This window comes from Poecilia latipinna, unplaced genomic scaffold (assembly GCF_001443285.1).
Source record: "Poecilia latipinna isolate Pla-1442-1.1 unplaced genomic scaffold, P_latipinna-1.0 Scaffold65, whole genome shotgun sequence".
Classification (NCBI taxonomy): Eukaryota; Metazoa; Chordata; class Actinopteri; order Cyprinodontiformes; family Poeciliidae; genus Poecilia; species Poecilia latipinna.
The window spans coordinates 264,798-281,953 of NW_015112681.1; the positions used below are offsets into that span (position 1 = coordinate 264,798).

General features: G+C 38.4%; 1 protein-coding gene across 5 annotated transcripts in view; it reads right to left on the reverse strand.

Moving 5' to 3' along the window:
- LOC106964164 (potassium voltage-gated channel subfamily H member 7-like) overlaps positions 1 to 16,252 on the reverse strand; it is a 65,568-nt gene extending 49,316 nt beyond the window's left edge. For 2 of the 5 annotated variants that reach the window (XM_015059514.1, XM_015059505.1), the window contains exons 1-2: positions 15,543 to 16,251; positions 12,547 to 12,777 (exon numbers count right to left, since the gene is read on the reverse strand). In XM_015059514.1, coding sequence (XP_014915000.1) covers positions 12,547 to 12,777; positions 15,543 to 15,618 — 307 coding nt within the window. In that variant the 5' untranslated portion in view covers positions 15,619 to 16,251. Of the gene's footprint in view, positions 1 to 12,546; positions 12,778 to 15,542 lie in introns of all 5 variants that reach the window. The other 3 variants (XM_015059496.1, XM_015059524.1, XM_015059530.1) reach the window with 3 other exon arrangements.
- Positions 16,253 to 17,156: the final 904 nt, after the last annotated feature.

Sequence of the window (17,156 nt, forward strand, 5' to 3'; positions counted from 1 at the left end):
ATGAAACAACAAAACTGTTTCAGGTGAATCTACCCTGTAATTACTCATTCAGTTGACCAAGAGAGCATTACTTCAGTCAGCTCAGCTGCATTAACCAAAACCTAACAAACAGATTTAACCAACATAGATTACTTTGATTAGGAAAAATGTATTCAATTGAAAAAAACAAAAACAAAAAAAACAAACTACCTTGTTAAAATCTCAATCAGAATCCTGTTTTGATTTGATGTGACTTAATTCTGCAAATAGACATTTTGTACATATTCAGGTTCAAAAATCTCTATTTATTTGGTATCTGTGTGCACCAAACCATCAAGATTACACTCTGGATTAAGCAAACTTAAATAACTGCTGGTAGATGACTTATTGGCCATTACAGTGTGTGCTCACAGTTGGCATGGGGAAGGGAGCTCAGGGTTCCAAGATGCTGGAAATGGTTTACTAAGCAATTTCATAAGCCTTGGGACTCAGTGTCAGTGTCATTATCCACAAATGGACAAAACACAGAACAGTGGTGAACCTTCCAACGATGGCCAAAGTTACCCCAAGACTGCAGCGACGACTCATCCAACTGGACATAAAAGATGCCAAAACATCTTCCAAAGAACTGCACTTGTCTCAGTTAAGGTCAGAGTTCATGCTTCCGTCATAAGAAATAGACTGGGCAAAAATAACATTAAGGCTCGTATCAATTTTTCCAGAACACACCATGAGATCCCCAAGACTTTGCAAATTGACAATAGGTGTGGCTCCCATTTCATCTGTTATAAAAGTAACAACATTTCAGAAAACGATCATAATACCAATTTTGAAACATTCTCCTCTTGAAGGAGAATGTCCGGCCACCAGTCCGTGACCTCAAGTTGAAACCAACTTGTTAAAAAGGCTTTTCATCCTGGAAAACCCTCCAATTCTGCATAGATGATTGGGCCAAGTTATCGCAAACGCTTGATTTGCCTTGTTGCTGCTAAGGATGGCCCAACAAGTTACTAGGTTTAGGGAGCAATAACTTTAATCACACAGGTTTGGATTTTTTTCTTCCTTCACCTAAACATCTTCAATTAAAAACTGCATTTTGTGTTTACTTGTGTTGTCTTTGACTAATATTTAAATTAGTTTGATGTTCTGAAACGTGTGTGAGAAACTTTAAAAACATCGGAAATCAGGAAGGGGGGAAAACACTTTCGCACCACTGTAACATATCCTTCACATTGCTTCCTTTTCCTTCACACTCCCTCACACACACACAGATGAGTGTAACATTGCTGACTGGCCGTGTCTTCCAGTGATGCGAGATAATGATATTTGGGAATGTTGACAGTAGGGATTCGGGGGAAATCTCGGTAGTAACATGGCAGTCACAATAATTTGAAACTGCAGCCGGGGGTTTTATGATCTACACTAATAGACACTGTGACTGTTTAGGTATGAGTAAGAGATTCTAAATGACTGACACTGGTGTGAGCTGTGCCTCCAGCAGAATAGAGCTGTTGCACTTTGAGGTGTTATAGTGACATCTCTCACCTTCTTTCCCAATCCGCCTGTCTCTCTCTCTCTCTCTCTCTCTCTCTCTGCCTGTGAAGTGTTCAGCCTCCGCAGCCTGCTGAGGTTAATTGTCATCAAATCAACTTCTTCAGCTCGCTCTCTGACCCTGTGTCAGCATGTGTCTGAGTCAGGCACTTCTGCTGACAGAGGGTGAGAAACTACTTTAGTTCATGAGTAATAAGGCCTTGCAGTGCACTGGAAATAAAAACTGTACGATGGCTCATTGAAAATAACTAGTAAGTCACCAAGTGTCTCTGCGAAGCTGAAAGAAATAATTCTGCTACGAACAACAGATAATTAGGCTAAGAAAATAGAGATATAATCTTCTAAAAGGAAATAACTGAACTTGGAGTAGCGTACAGGTATTGCAGCAGTTTTAGTTTAAGTCCAAAAAGTTACCAAAACCATATCTGCTCATATGCTTATCTAACTAATTATTTATAACCTTTCGTGTCCTTTTATGGCCATTTATTGGGTGCAGTGTTGTTCAACTGCAGCTATAATAAAGATCACAAGGAAAGATCCTCAATGGCAACCCTGTAGCTCAGACAGCATCTCTTACTATACATATGATGATGGACAACTTTATATTAGTTTGTCGCCACATAATATAGAAACGCTAACAAAATTGTGTTTCCAAGATGTAACTAAATCTGCCTACAATGTTTTTAACATTGCAACAATAAACAATTTCTTGCCACAAGACAGAAAAAATGTTACATACTTTCATTTTCAGTAGGTTACACAATTGTATGTCTCTAAAAAAATAATAGGATTTTCAATTTTAGTCATGTTTTAGCTGTTCAATTGCTTTAAGTTGGGATGTTAGTCTTTAAATTTTCTGTTTGCGTCATTTCATTTGCCGTTGTTTTCCTGAAAACCACTTTGGATAGTCTTGTTTAAAAAATGTTATACATATCAGTCTCATAAAGTCAACAAACATATTAATTCATTGCGATTTAATGCTTTCACAATGTGAAAATGTTGGTGGTTGGCTGTAATACCTTTTTATGTTAAACCAGAGGCTGTCTTTTCTGACTGAGCCTCTGCTGAATCAGTCTCCATCAAAGCTTTGCCTGTGGCGCAGCAGAGTGCTGATCTTGGCCTGGCATTTAGCAGACGGTAGCTCTACAGGGCCTACTTTCTGTGCGTAGGATTTCCCATGTTGCTCGATTCATCAGATTTAAACAGTCAAACAGACTAGTGGGCAGTAACATCATAAATACCAACAATATCAGGGATATATAAAAAAAGGAGTAATTTTCTCCATACTTTTGTTGTTGCTTTCTGCCATTCTTGCATGTTTCAGGTTATCAAAAAAAAATTTTAATTTCAGAAACTGCACGAATACAAACAGGTATAATTTTATTAGAGAAAAAAAAACAATTTTGATTGATGGCAGGGTATCATATCCCTTTATTAAGTGTATGAGGTAATTACTCTTTTCATTTTTTTCAGGTTCAGGTTGGTTTTGGGAAGTTTTTTCCCTTAATACAACCTTTTAAAAATGTCTTATTGTACACCAGTATTATTAAAGCCCATCAAAAATATTGAGGATGGGTCTACTGCAGGATAAATCCTGGAAATGTGGCAAAGACAATGGTCATTTTCTTCATATTTTTTGGGAATGTCCCCTGGTGTTTCCTGTTCTGATGGAGATCATTGTAAATTTGGAAAAAAATTCAAAGAATGGATGAAAGTCATGACAGAGACTGCCTCAAATGTTAGTTGCTGGGGTAAAAACAAATCAGATATCAATGTCCTTTATTAAATCATAAGATAGAGTTCACTGTATAATTTTATTTTCTTATGGGGACAGGGGAAGTAGTGCCATGTTTTTATGTGTATTTTTTAAAAATATGTGTTTATGTTTCAAATATAGAAATTAAATCATTTAAATTACAAAAAAAAAATGGCATTTCGCATGTACTCGGTTTTGATTTTAAAATTTTATAATCTTCAACATTTAGGAGTGATGAAAAACGTGAAAAAAGAAGAACTTTATTAGAATGCATAGTTTTGCAAATCTCTGTGCAGGATTGCGAAATCTCTAGATTCTAGAGAATGAAAAAGCAGTATGTAATCTAACCAATGAATGAGACCGATGGGGGGAGGAGGGGAATGTGAATGTCTGTTCATCCCTTTTTTCATATTCAATCTGTGAATGAGCCTAGGCAGACATAATGCAAGTCACATGACACACACCGACTAAGTGAATGGCGTCTTATTTGCATGGAGCTGGTGTCGTATAGCCGGGTGGGTGTGTTAGGAAACTGAGCCGGAGCAGGGTGGGGGAGGGGGCTGTCAGACTGTTTACACTCTAGTTGGTGTAATATCATCAGATAATGGCAGAGTGTGTGAGTTTAATCCATAGATGCAACTTCAGAGTGGCCTACATTATTCACAGGTGCCGCTAAGCTGCAGCTGTCAAAGATCTGATGGTTACAAGTCGAGGTTAAAATGTGAGAAAATATGCCACGTTACATAGTTATAGTCTGTAAACCATTAAATTCCATTAAAAAAACCCAACTTGTTTATGTTTGTGTGAATAAAGCCTGATATTCAAGATTAAATTCTTGAATAAAAAGAAAATATTGGCAGAGCCCTACTGCAGTCTGATCAATAGAAGTTCTAACAATTGAGCACAATTTGAAATGCTTAAGTGTAGTAAATAAAAAAATAATCTGACTATATTTTTAAATTATGAGATGATTTGTTTATATTTTAATCTTCAGTTAAGAACATCTTTATGTTGAAAATTAGGTTTTGCTGCCTTGCTTAAACCGGATATTTTTCTGCTCTCCTTATTTGAGCCTGAATTGTAGGAAAACAGGGGGAATGCAAGAGAGCTCCAAAGATGCAGCAGTTGCCAGGACAACACTATGCTGGACTGCACAGAAAGACTTTGTGCAGGGATTGAGAAGTGATGGTGTGACAGACAGGGAGGTGTTCATAAGCAGAAAATGAAGCAAGCACAACTCGTGTTGCCACATTCTCAGAATGCTTCTAAACCGTTCAGGTTTACACAGAGATACATTTCTATGTTTTACAAAGATTTGCAATTGTGAACAGCACATGAAAAACCACAAAGCAGACTCATTGAGAGACATTACACACACACACATACACACACAATGTGGTCTTGCCAATTAATCCACCTTTTCTGTGGCTCACAAGAACTGGGGACTCTTATTCCAAGCACCTCCTCAACATTCATGAATAACTTGCTGTGTTTAGGCTCAAAAACAAAAACACAATAGTCGTTTCAGGCTGTTGAGAGAGAGAATTATTATTATTTATTCAGAAGCAGCTCTGTGGGAACAACAGCTCATATTCAGCTGGATCTTATTTCTCATTGCACTTTACTGTCATCTGCTCATTTGTTCCTCAAACACACATTTAAAGATGAATGCTTGACGAATCAAGAAATCACTTTAACAGAACCTGTCTGACAATTTGAAGAATAGTAAAATGCTTCAAAAAGCAGCACAACCTGAAGACATTTAAATCAGCTATTATATAGAAATAGAGAAATTTCATTTCCCTTTGGGATTAATAAAGTATTTTTGAATTTGAAAGCAGAACAGTCCTGAACTTCCTACAATATGTCAGTCTTACAGAATTACTGCAAGAGAGTATCAACAACTCATCCAGGAGGTCACACAGGAACCCAGACCATCATCTGAAGCACTGCAGCCTACACTTGCCTCAGTTTAGCTCAATGTTGATGATTCGACAGTAGAAGAGAAACGACACAAAATAGCATTCAGTCAGAATCATGAGGTGAAAACTGTGGAGCAAAAAGCCTGTCTCACATTTCCCAATAACGGCTGAAAGACTCTTCTGTGGACTAGCAAGACAAAAAATTAACTCTTTGGAAGGTATGAATTTTGTATTGTGTGTTTATTGGGACAAACGCTACAAAATTTAGTGTTAGTCTCGTCTTTGATATATTTTTCATAGAGGATCCATTGACCATTTGAGGACGACAGTTAAACTCTATCTCTGTGCCCCATATTGGTCAAATAATTATTAGATGGATTAATTACTTGCCAATGTGCAGACAGAGCACCTGCATAGCATAGCTTGAGGTTAAATTAAAGTGGGGTAATTCCTGTGACATTTGAGTAGCACCAAGTTCAGTAATGGCAACAGAGGATATGTAAAGTATAAATAATCTTTGTGACACGTCCAAAAAGTATGTGGCAGTCTGAGACTATGTTTACACAATATCGCTGCCTGGAAACTGCTGGTATTTTTGGATGTTGATTGGGGGAAAAAAAAACAAAAAACAGCAACACACCTCGAGTCAGCTGTAGTTGTCATGCCAGGCCACTAGATGGCACTGTGATTTTGGCATGTCATTAAACGCACATGTGCTTTTCAAAAGCTTCCACCTCTCTGTAAACAGTAACACAAAGTTCTCATATAACATTATCAGAGATTAGGCTAAACTGAAAAGGCTAATTAGCACGACACAGCACAGTGCTGTCTAACGTTTTTGTTTCTATCTGCTGTGAATGCTTCATATAAACACTACGAGTGTGTACTTTCATACCTGTGGTGTGTTTCCAGCAGGATCACTGCAAAAACATTATGATTTCACCAATCAAAATACTTATAGTACAATGACAGATGTGTAGGAAGGCGATGCTTAAGTGCTGTATTCCTTAATAATTTCATCTTGCGCTACTGAAAGTAGACTTGCAGATGTGTGAAGAGGGAATAAATAATGCAGTGATGCAACAATATTTATGCTATTAGTGTTGTGCGCTCAGGTACACCAAATCAAACCTAATGTGACAAAATGAAGGGCACTGCATGCTAAAAAAAGAGCTTATCTCGTGTGTGCAGCAGTGCATCTACAAGAACTGGTTTTTACCGAACACGTTTCCCATTTCGGAGCCACACCAACTCAGAACGACATCCGGCAAACAACCTGAGCTGTTCCATCACTCCTCATTGTGTCTGGCTTCCTGTAGGGAAGATTACCCTCTCTGCAGTAGCTACTAAATATTCTAAAGCAAGTTAACCATGTTCATCATAAAGTTTAAGCATGGCAACAAGCAGAATGGCTCTTTAAGAGATGATATTATCTAAGTGACCCAGAAAGTGAGTCTAAACAAATGAACTCATTTCTCTATCAAACAAATGGCGTGTCCTATACAAAGGATTAGCTAACTGACGGAGAGAGATGGCTAACAGGTGATTCTATTTTAAATCTGCTTCCTAGTTAGCGCCTCGTTAACACGTCTGCACGATGTTGCTGGAAGAAGAATAAGGTGTGAAATACAATCAGTTCCTTAGCCATGCTTGTCTACCTGGAGTCTTTGGAGAAGCAATGACAGCCCAAGGCTCAGGCTGAAGAATGAAAAAATCCTGAACCTGTCCTTGGAGGAAGTAAACAGGAGTTTAAGGAGGAACGGTTTTAAGCGGTATAAACCTTAAAACACCAATTCTGTTAATTTTTATAGAGAATCTTGTTTGTACAGTCTGATCATGGCGGCAAGTGAAGTTTAAAAAAAAGATCGTCCATTACTGTAAACTAGAATCAGGCTCCTGCCCAGAGTGAATGTACACAATTCAGTCTTGCTCATATGTTTTTATTTTATTTTTTTTTACGTATGTGAGCAACGGCTATAAAAGTGACAATCTTGTTTTTCTGTTGAAGTAAAAGCTTGTCTAGAGGAATCGAATATTTATCACCAGCTGAAATTGAGACATTTGTCCAACACATTTCAAACGCAAAGGAAACGGTCTTTAAATCTCAGTGAGGGTCGACGAGTCACAAGAAACTATAATCTATTTGTAGTGTGACATTTTCAGCATTGTTTTCCATTTGCAGCTGAGAGCTTTCACAGCGTGTCAGACTCATGGCTGAAACATTGCCTTTAGGAAACGAATGGGTGAATTCTGCTAGGATATTTTTTAAAAAGTGTATATAGGAGAAGTAAGTATGCGCTGATTTGCATAAAATAATGACCACTAAATACATATATTTTTTAATAGAGGTTATTTATTTTGGGCTTAATGTAATCTCTAAAGAAACAGACGGTTGTTTATGACTGGACGGCACCATATCCTGTAGGAATATGTGTTGTAGAATATTTATCTTTAAACATGGCTTTCCAAACCTTTTAAGGTTTTCACAATCAGTAACATTGAGTCTTTTTATCAACTCAGATCTGTGCTCCCCCCCGCCCCACATAATTGTGAGCAGTTTACCACAACGCCAGAACACATATATCAGCGCTTCTAATGTTTTCCTCTTTTTTGTTAAACAGAAATGACAAAAATACCCCATTTACCTATCCATTAAGACCATTTGTTGTGACAGTAACAGATGGGCTCCTATGCATCCATTAGCGCAGCACTTCACAAATCAGGCTTTTACAGTTGATTGGCTGTAAAGAAGCCCCTCTTTTATATGAAAACATAGTCTGCTGGGAATTGCATAAAAGATTTTTATTAATGCAGCTATAAAGTCTAAGGGGTAGATGCAGAAAAAAATCTAGCTGTTCAGTTTGGAGTAATGCCTAATGTGTCTGCAGAAAATCAATAATAATAATCTACTAGTAGTTTGTTTGCCTAGAAAGTCCAGTTTGCTTTGGTGACGATGTGCAATTTAACTCTGATGTGGACCATAAATAAATAAATAAATAAATAAATAAATAAATAAATAAATAAATAAAACTCTGCCTACAAACCTCGGTCTGGGTTTGGTAGAAGTGAACTCAGTTCAAGTGCATATGTGGATGACAAGCTGACCAGAAGCTGCTCCAAAAGCAAGAAGCGAACAAAGCGCAGGGTATTCTGGGTAAATGCAACCCAAACAGATGTGTGTGTCTGGTGCAAGCATTAGAAATAGCTTCAGGTTTTTTATCAAAAACAAAAAAGAAATTCTACAACTGCCACAATCTGACTGTATTTTATTTTGATTTATATTTTGTGAAGAAATAAGTTGCGCTCATGCCTTCTTCAGAGGTTTTCCAGACGTTTCCTTCAGTGGTTCTTGATGCAGTGCCCCCACATGCGAGGAGGTGAACAGGGTTTTTAAAGGTTTTGTTTTGCAGGGCGAAAGCGAACTGCCAATCAAAGCGAGTCTACTGGACGATCAGGTGTGAAAACACCATCAATTATTTTAGCACCAGATCCATTTAAAGCTAAGAACCTCCTGCAACCTAAATGACTGTATTTGTTAATCATTCACATTAGTTTGAGTGGGAAGAAAATCACATTTTGTAAATCGAAATGTTGCTTTTTTGCCAAATTATTGAACAATAAGCATTACCAATGCTCCATGTGACTGTGATTTCTGTCTGACTCGGGGATAATCAGAAACAAATCTCATTATTCCACCTAAAACATAATTACTTGGAATCTTCTTAAACCATCAAAAGATAGAATGTAAATGTCTTAATTTTGTTGCACGACACAATAAAACGTAAAGGACTGCACAGAGTTATTTAGAGTAATTAAACTTCTGACGTGAGAGATAATTATAAACAGTGACAGTATAACAACTGTTACTGTGAGTAATTGAGTTTTCATTAAATTAAGTTCCTAACCTTCATTATGCCAACAATCTAGTTATCTCCTTGGGTTTCAGATGGCCCTCGCTGTCTAAAAGTACCTTAAAAAATATTCACACCCTTCAGCTTCAACACTGTGTCAAGTTTCAGCCACAACATCACTTTTATTTGGGTAAAAAGTCAAATATGAAAGCTGTGGCGATGTACTGCAGGGTAGAAACAAATCTAAGGGCAGAAAATGTAAAAACTTGAGGCTCTAGCAGCCGCTCCTTGTCCTAGAGGTCAAACGAACCAGAGGCTGCATTGGTGAAGGTGCAAATCATTCAGCATTCAGAATGAGCCCGAGATCGTGCTGACAAGCACAATCTCCTTGAGGGGCGTTAAAGGACAGCGGGAACGGCCTCTGCTCAACTTGAGTCAGGGGATTAAGAAGAAGAAGAAAAAAAAATGCTTCACAGACAATCCCACGGTGAGGAGAGGAGTCAGGATGCTGCACACAAACTCAAGCTGTAAAACAGGAACCTACTGACGGGGGGGGGGGATCTGAAACTCCTTCCAGAAGAGCTGTGGAGGGTGTTGTTTCTAACACCAGTCTTGTAGTCTTGTCTTTTGATCCCACAGTAGTTTCTGACTTCTATCAACAATAAGGGCCATGCTTTCTTTTTTTTTTTTTTTTTTATAAAAAAATCAATTGTAGGGGCCAGGAATGAGTAAGTGACCCTCCACAGTGAAGCTGTGGATCAGGTACGACCACAGAACCAAGGTAATTAGGGGCAGAGGAGCAAGAATGAGAAAGAAATGTTTTCCCCCGTGGCAAGGTCTGACAGTCGGGTTCCATCTAACTCTTTATTCAAGGTCCCTGTAGAGCAGCCACTCTGTCCAATGCAACTGTGCTCCAGCTTTATGCAGCATGAGGGGTCTCTGTGTCCTCATTAATGCTGTTTGTTCAGCAGATTGACTCAGACTGAACTTTTTGGAAGAGACAAACCTGCCACAGTTAGGACAAATGTAGCTGAATCTGCTCTAAGTGTTGCTTAGTTTCAACTGAATGTATATACTGACAAAAATAAAAATGACAAAAAGAGGGAAAACAGACTTTTGCAGTGGTCTAATATGCAATATAACATATTTCCGCAGTAATGCAAGTAAACAGTATTTAAATTATTCCCCAATATACATGCATACCTGTGTATAGTAAAGGTTACTACTAACAAACTTGGAGCTCTATCCAGGCTTACTGATGGAAAGTTCAGTGGAAAGAAGAAAAGTTATGATGCAAAAAAGGTGCACGACCAACTGCATAACTGGATTTTGCTAATAAAAAAATAGACAAAATAGTTTTGAATTGATATTTTGAAATTACCTCAACATCTCATATGTGAACGTTTTCCTTTCACCAAGAACATAAACGTGTCTCCATGCTAAACCTAAAAGACTAAAAACTAAGAGCTAAAAGCTTTTCCCGTAATTATATAAGATGTATTATTGTCACAAATGACATTATTGTTTGCTTAATTACTACAAAACAATATTGTAGAATTTCCTTTTTTGGTGATATTGCAGGATATTTAGAAATGCTGAAGTTACATTTCTAGCAGATAAGTCAAAAGTTTATCAGAGATACAAATGAGACTTCACTGATGTGTTCTGAAAGGGTTCAGACTACAAGAATGAATTTCTGAACAAAACATAAAGCCACATCTCACAACCCATTCCCCCCAGCATTACTGTATCTGTCTCTCTCAACCTTTGACCCCTGGCTCCGTCTCCAAGGATACGATCATTTGGAGCAGCTTTTTCAAACCTACTCTTTTTCTTATTCCCGTCATTCTGTTAAACCAGCCTGAAAACGGCACCGACTTACAGATGAAAAAAACGCATTTAGTTTGTTTTTGACGAGAATGGGGTTTTAACTGTTGGTTGATGTGGAAAAACTGAAATGTTGGGTTAGGTTCACTCTAGCTGAAATGTTCATACATGTGGCTCTCTTTCCACTTCATAAATACACACTACATTGTTTATTTTGACTCTTTCACATGAAATCTGATTAAAATACAAAGTTTGCAGCCGAAACTTCAAAAAGTTAAGAAGTATAAACAGTTCAGTGAGGAACTGTATGAAGAATGAAGCAGTAGCAAAAAAAATACTGATATGAAATCTGCAGTAGTTCACAGTAATCAATGCAGGTGCTGGACTGAGACTTCGTAAACATTACAGGCTTGGTTAGATATCCATCCATATCCGTGGCAACAACGAGGAAAAATCTTGAGACTGATGATGTTGGAGAAACTAATTTTTCTGTTGCTGACAGAAAAATCTTTCCCTTCACAAACATTTTCTAACTGCTGTTTAATATTCAATAAACAACAGATTTAGGATAATAAATGTGTCTAAAATTGTTGCACAGTAAAATACTGCTGACAAAACTGAAATGATTCAGCATCACTCCAGTGTTTTAGCAATTTTTTATCAGGATTGCCAGAACGCCACCACCGCTCTATTAATACAATCAATAAAAAAAACCACAATAAAAACTAATTGACTATTTTACTGCAGTTTTCTGATGAAGTAATAACTTCAGGGAATCACCAATCATACATGAGCTGCAATAATATTTTGTATAATACAGTTGAAACCAGAAGTTTACATACACTATATAAAAAGACATAATCAGAATAAATTTTCCTGTTTTAGGTAAACTATTGCCCCAAGACATACAGCTTAAGGGCAACAATACCAAACACTAGTGGAATGTATTTAAACTTTTAACTTTGAAGAAAGTAATAAATAAAATGTTAAAAAGCTCTCATTTTTCTGGCATTAGGCAAACAGAAAAAAAATCTGCTTACCCTAGTTAACCTATAGTGGAAAAATGTTACTGATTTCATGTCAGACAGTGTGGAAAAATTGCATGTTTTTTTTTTTTTTTTTTAAATATAGTGTGTGTAAACTTCTGGTTTGGTTGTGTATGTTTGGGGGGCTTCTCTGCCCTGCACCAGGCTGCACCAAAAATGTTACATGAGGAGAGCTAATTACTAGGACACAGACGCTGTCGCTACAGGTCACACACCAACCCTGAATCAGCCAAACTTTCACTCCAGTCAAACACTAAGACAATACCAGCTGTCGCGCAAGTCATGATTTGCACTTGCACCATATGCACATCAGATTATCTAAAGTACGGCTAAAACAGAGTCGCAGGCTGCGGTTTTAACCACTGGCAACTTCCAGCAGGAAACCATGAGCAGCACAGTGAGTTATTTGATACCTCTGTGCTCGGAATGCTTTGTAGAAATGTGGGGGATGATGAGATCAGAGGCCTCAGTATGTTCACATTGGTTTGCATCCTTCCTAAAGTGGCCCATCCTGATGGAGCTAATGAACAGCTTCCAGGTTCTAAGTGGGCAGAGATGGCGGTCTGCAGATAGCAGAAAGAAAACCACCGCCGTGTCCCGACCGGCAAACTCACCGTCCTTGCGGTGGTAGGTGATCTCCACCTTGCGCTCTTCGGAGCCCAGGAGAGCCTGGGCCACCTGGGCCACGGCGTGCCGGCTGGTGAACTGGCCGTGCAGGAAGTCGCACGTGCACGGCCTCTGCATGACGTCCGGCCGGGAGAAGCCCGTCATCTCGCAGAAGCCGTCGTTGCAGTAGATGATGGCGCAGTTCTGCACGCGGGCATTGGCGATGAGGAATTTCTTATCTGGAACGTTGTGGAGGAGAAGAGAGTGTGTGTGTGTGTGTGTTAAGCTTATTGCTGTGGGAATGGACAAAGACAGCGGTGGCACAGTTATTAAGATGGCAAACATTATGAGTGAGAATGTGCGACGTGCTTTTGTGAAACTAGGAGATTAATTTGTTTTATGTTGTGGTTTGTAACTCCTAAAAATGTTCTGGCCTGTTCAGACATTCTTATCAAAATACGAAATGAGCAGACGGGAAAACTAATTTCAGTCATTTATGAATTTTATTTTTCCAATTTGTTATTTGTCCAAGATGTCTGAGTAGCTTCTGCTTGTTTTTGAGGTTAGTCAATATTTTGTGGCTTGTTTGCAGATTTTTTTTGTGGATCTCCTTAATATTTTCATGCTGATGTTTAAAATTGTTTCTCACAATATATATATTAAGTCTTGTCATGTTATCTGAAAACCTGAAAATGGCAAAGCAAAACTGGTATTCTGCTCCACTTTAAAATCCATCAGCAAACCAATCTAAAAAGCTAGATTTGCTCTAAAATTTCAAGACATGATCTATTAATGTATAACTTTTACAAAAATTGGTTTCAGGTATGTAGAGTTAAATACCTTTTATCTATTTACTTATCTATTTTAGTCACTTTTGAGTGTAAAAACAGTCAATGCATTAATTTTTTTCCTATTATATGTTATATCTTTCATTGTATCCCCATGTATAGCAGCCAAGTTGACCAAATGCTTCAAATATTTAACGATATTGCACATAGTTAAATGTATCCAGCAAAAACATGAAGGATCACTGATATTCCTATTCTTTCATAAACCTACTTCAAATTTAATTTTGCAAGAAATCTGATGATCTTAAAGCTAAAACATTTAAAACATGCTCATCTCAAGCAGAGCTTCTCCTAGAATTACAGAAGGATCTGGGTTGTTATTAGAAAGTCTAAGACATAAACACCATGACTGTTGATTATGCAGGCACAATGTTTGGCACTCATCTCTGAAAAACAAAAGTAATTGAAGTAGATTTTGTTATGCTTTGAGTTGATGTGTCTGGTCAATTTTATTTGCTATTACATAACTCTGTTGTTCCAGTGTGTAAAAATAATAAATGGACATGCGTTTAACCTCATCTGTCTAAACTTGTCCATAGCTACATTAAGAGCTAGAGAACATTTAGGAAAGCTAAGTTAATCTGACATCATTGTTTAGGGGATTAAAAAATGCCTTTTCTGTAGAGTGAAGTCAATGAGACTTTAGGTGGAACTTATGCTGAGCTTATTCAGCATCATATTTGTCATTTGAGCACAAGCTCATTGTGGGAGATCCTGAGGTGCTGCTAGTCCTGAAGAGATGTATAAACCTCCTCTGGGTTCTGGGTTGGCCCAAGGGAACTCTTCTTTTTGTGAAACAGTAAGAGTCCCCCTGAAGCTAGGTTTTAGGCAGACCTGAGGTCACAAACTGATGACTAGGTATGGCCCTTCAGGAATTTTTGCTTGAGAGCAAAAAATCATACAGCAAGTTGTCTATGTCCTGAAGCAGCCCCAGATCATCATACTGCTAGAACCCAGTTTGGGGTTTCATTCTTTCGTGCTTTTAATTTTATACTCAGCATAGCTGGACACCTTTGAGATAGCTCCAATTTCAGCAAACATGAGATAGGAGTTTGTATTATTTTTGGTGTGTATTGGTTTCAGCCTTTGCAACTCTCTTTTTTGCAGCCTGCATCTGATTGTTAAATGTTGTATACAGATCTAAATTCAATTCAGTTTATTAATATATAGCCAATTCACAACACATCTAAAAAAAAGAAGAAAAAAAAAACTGCAATCGGATCACAGCTTCAAAGTTAAGCACATATTGTACATTCCAGCTGATCATATCCAGGAATGAAGTCAAGTTCAGTTAATTTAAACCTAAAGAAACCCAGTAGACAGCACTGAGTCACCTTATTGAGGCTGTCAGTGGTTTAGATGTTTGTGACCTCCTGGTGAAGCCATTGATGAACTCATTAAGTCATGTCAGCAGTCGGTTACACCTGATACAGTTCACTAATGTTTCAGATTTTCTCTGTAGATTAAAACCTTAGAAATAGCTTTGGAATCCTTTTCAGACTGATGCATTTATTATTTATTCAGACTGCCTACTTCATGCTTTCAGACTGGTTCCAGTAAAGTGATTGCTTAATTGTACAGGTCTAACATGGTCACTGCCGGGTGTGGCTAGTGATGCGTTCTCTAAAAAACCGTAAACACATTTGATTCTTGATTTTACAAGAGAGTCTTTTTTCCCCATTGGATTAGGTTGATTTGAATACATTTTTACCATTCCTTTATAAACTGCTTTTTGTTCCAGTTGTCTCTGATATTAACATTTTTGGATAACCAAAACAATAAAATGCAACAAAACAAGAAAAAAAAAGAAACCTCTTCTTCTGCATTTAACTGCAAAAAGAATAAAATCTGTGCAATTGTTAAAAGGATTAATGTTACAGAGCAAAAAACATTTGCTTAACGTGGGATTTCCCTCCCAGCCCTCTGAACTAATGTGCTCCAATTAAAAGGTTAGATTTTTCTCAATATGTTTCAGAGATAATGCTGCAATAAGATGGAGGCTTTATACACATCTTTATATTTTAGCAAAAACATACAGAATAAAAGGGAAATTGGCATAAAACATTTTAATTAGGGTTTTGAACGATTTCCTGTTAGGAATTGCTCTCACAAACAAAAGGTAGCATCATAGCTCTCCACATTGGACAGGTACTCACTTTGTCCTTCGAATTTCCGAATAATCACTCCTAGAAATGTGTTTTGTGGCGCGACATGACCTCTCCGAACAGGCATGGTTCCCTTTCCCCCTCCCCCAAAAATAAATGTTTATGAAGAAAAATCTTTGGCTGAGCTTTAAGCGCGTGCCTTTTAAGTTCGCGGGTGTAAACCGAAACCAGCAGGGCTCCCCCGGTTTTCTTTGTCAGCACTCTGTCATCCTCACAAGGGGAAAAATAAACAGATATCCAGCCCCGACCGAATCCCCCTTCTTTTATTTCAGCTCCCCGGCTGAGCGCATAGCAGAGGCTTCCCTCCCTGCGCTCCGCTCAGAGGAGAAGCCCGAAAGGAAGGAAGAGCCGGCGGGTCGCGGCGGAACCAACATCTCACCGCTGCTCCTTCGCCAGAGCTGCGAGCGTTTGTGGCGGCGCGTGAGAAAAGCTTGTGCGTGTGTGCGCGTGGCGCTTGGAGGGTGGAGAGGGGGTGCTGTCGTGATGGGAAGACTGATGGTCTATTAGTCCAATGGCTTGACGCATGGCACTGACACTGCGAGGAAGAAAAGGGATGCGCGAACAAAGAGGCAGAGGTAAACTAACTATGGCAGCGCTGTGACGTTTCAGTCAAGTTACCTTATTTAATGTATATAATTTATATTAATCTTTACAAATACTGGACTGTGACGAGAGGTAAAAAAAAAACAAAAAAAAAACTGCTTGCTAATTATATTGGTTTACACCCGAGATGTTAAAAATAACGCCAGAACTTTTGATTCGCGCACCTGTCACGAGCACAGCACGTGCCAAACAGTCGAAGAGGGTGGGGAGCGGCGTCACTCAGGTATATGTCATTAAAATTAGGCGCTCTTGTGTGAAAAAAAAAAAAAAATGGCGACTCATGATTTCTCCGTAGTATCCTGACTGCGTTATGGAGGTTTCCACTAAACGTAGCTGCAGCGGAGGCGCTGGCCATGGTGCTGCCTGGGCGTTTCACTTTCCCCCTCTGGTATCCATGTTGAAACAGCCTTGCCTGTTTCTTTTTCTCTATATATTTATGAGAAAGTGCTTCAGCAACAATTCAAATAAAACTATTCAAAATACTTTCCCCATTGGTAGCGCATGTTGTGGAATCATTTACAGAGGTTTGCAAAAGTATTCAGAAACCTTGAACTTTTCTATGTTTTATCTCAGAACCATACATGTAAATCTATTTAATTGGGATTTTTCATGATACACCAACACAAGCAGTGCATATTTGTGAACTGGAAGGAAAATGGTTATTTTCTATTTCTAAATAAATCTTTGTATTCAAAGTCCCCTGCAAATTCAAGACCCAGAATAACTTTTAGCTGAACTTGCAGCTGGTAGGCTTTTGGGGGGTGGTGGGGTGGGGAGATGTAGGGGTGGGGCTCTGTTGGCTCTGCATAGAGAGCAGAATATCTTAAGCACAGATTTTAGCTGGAAATGCTCATTTGGAATTAGGACTGGACTTTGACTGGATCATTTTAACTCATAAATTTGCCATGATCCTCACACATTGCAGTTCTGACTTTATGTCCATACCAGTCTTATTGCTTTTGCATTCTCCAAAAGGTTTTCTTTCAGGATCGGCTTATATCC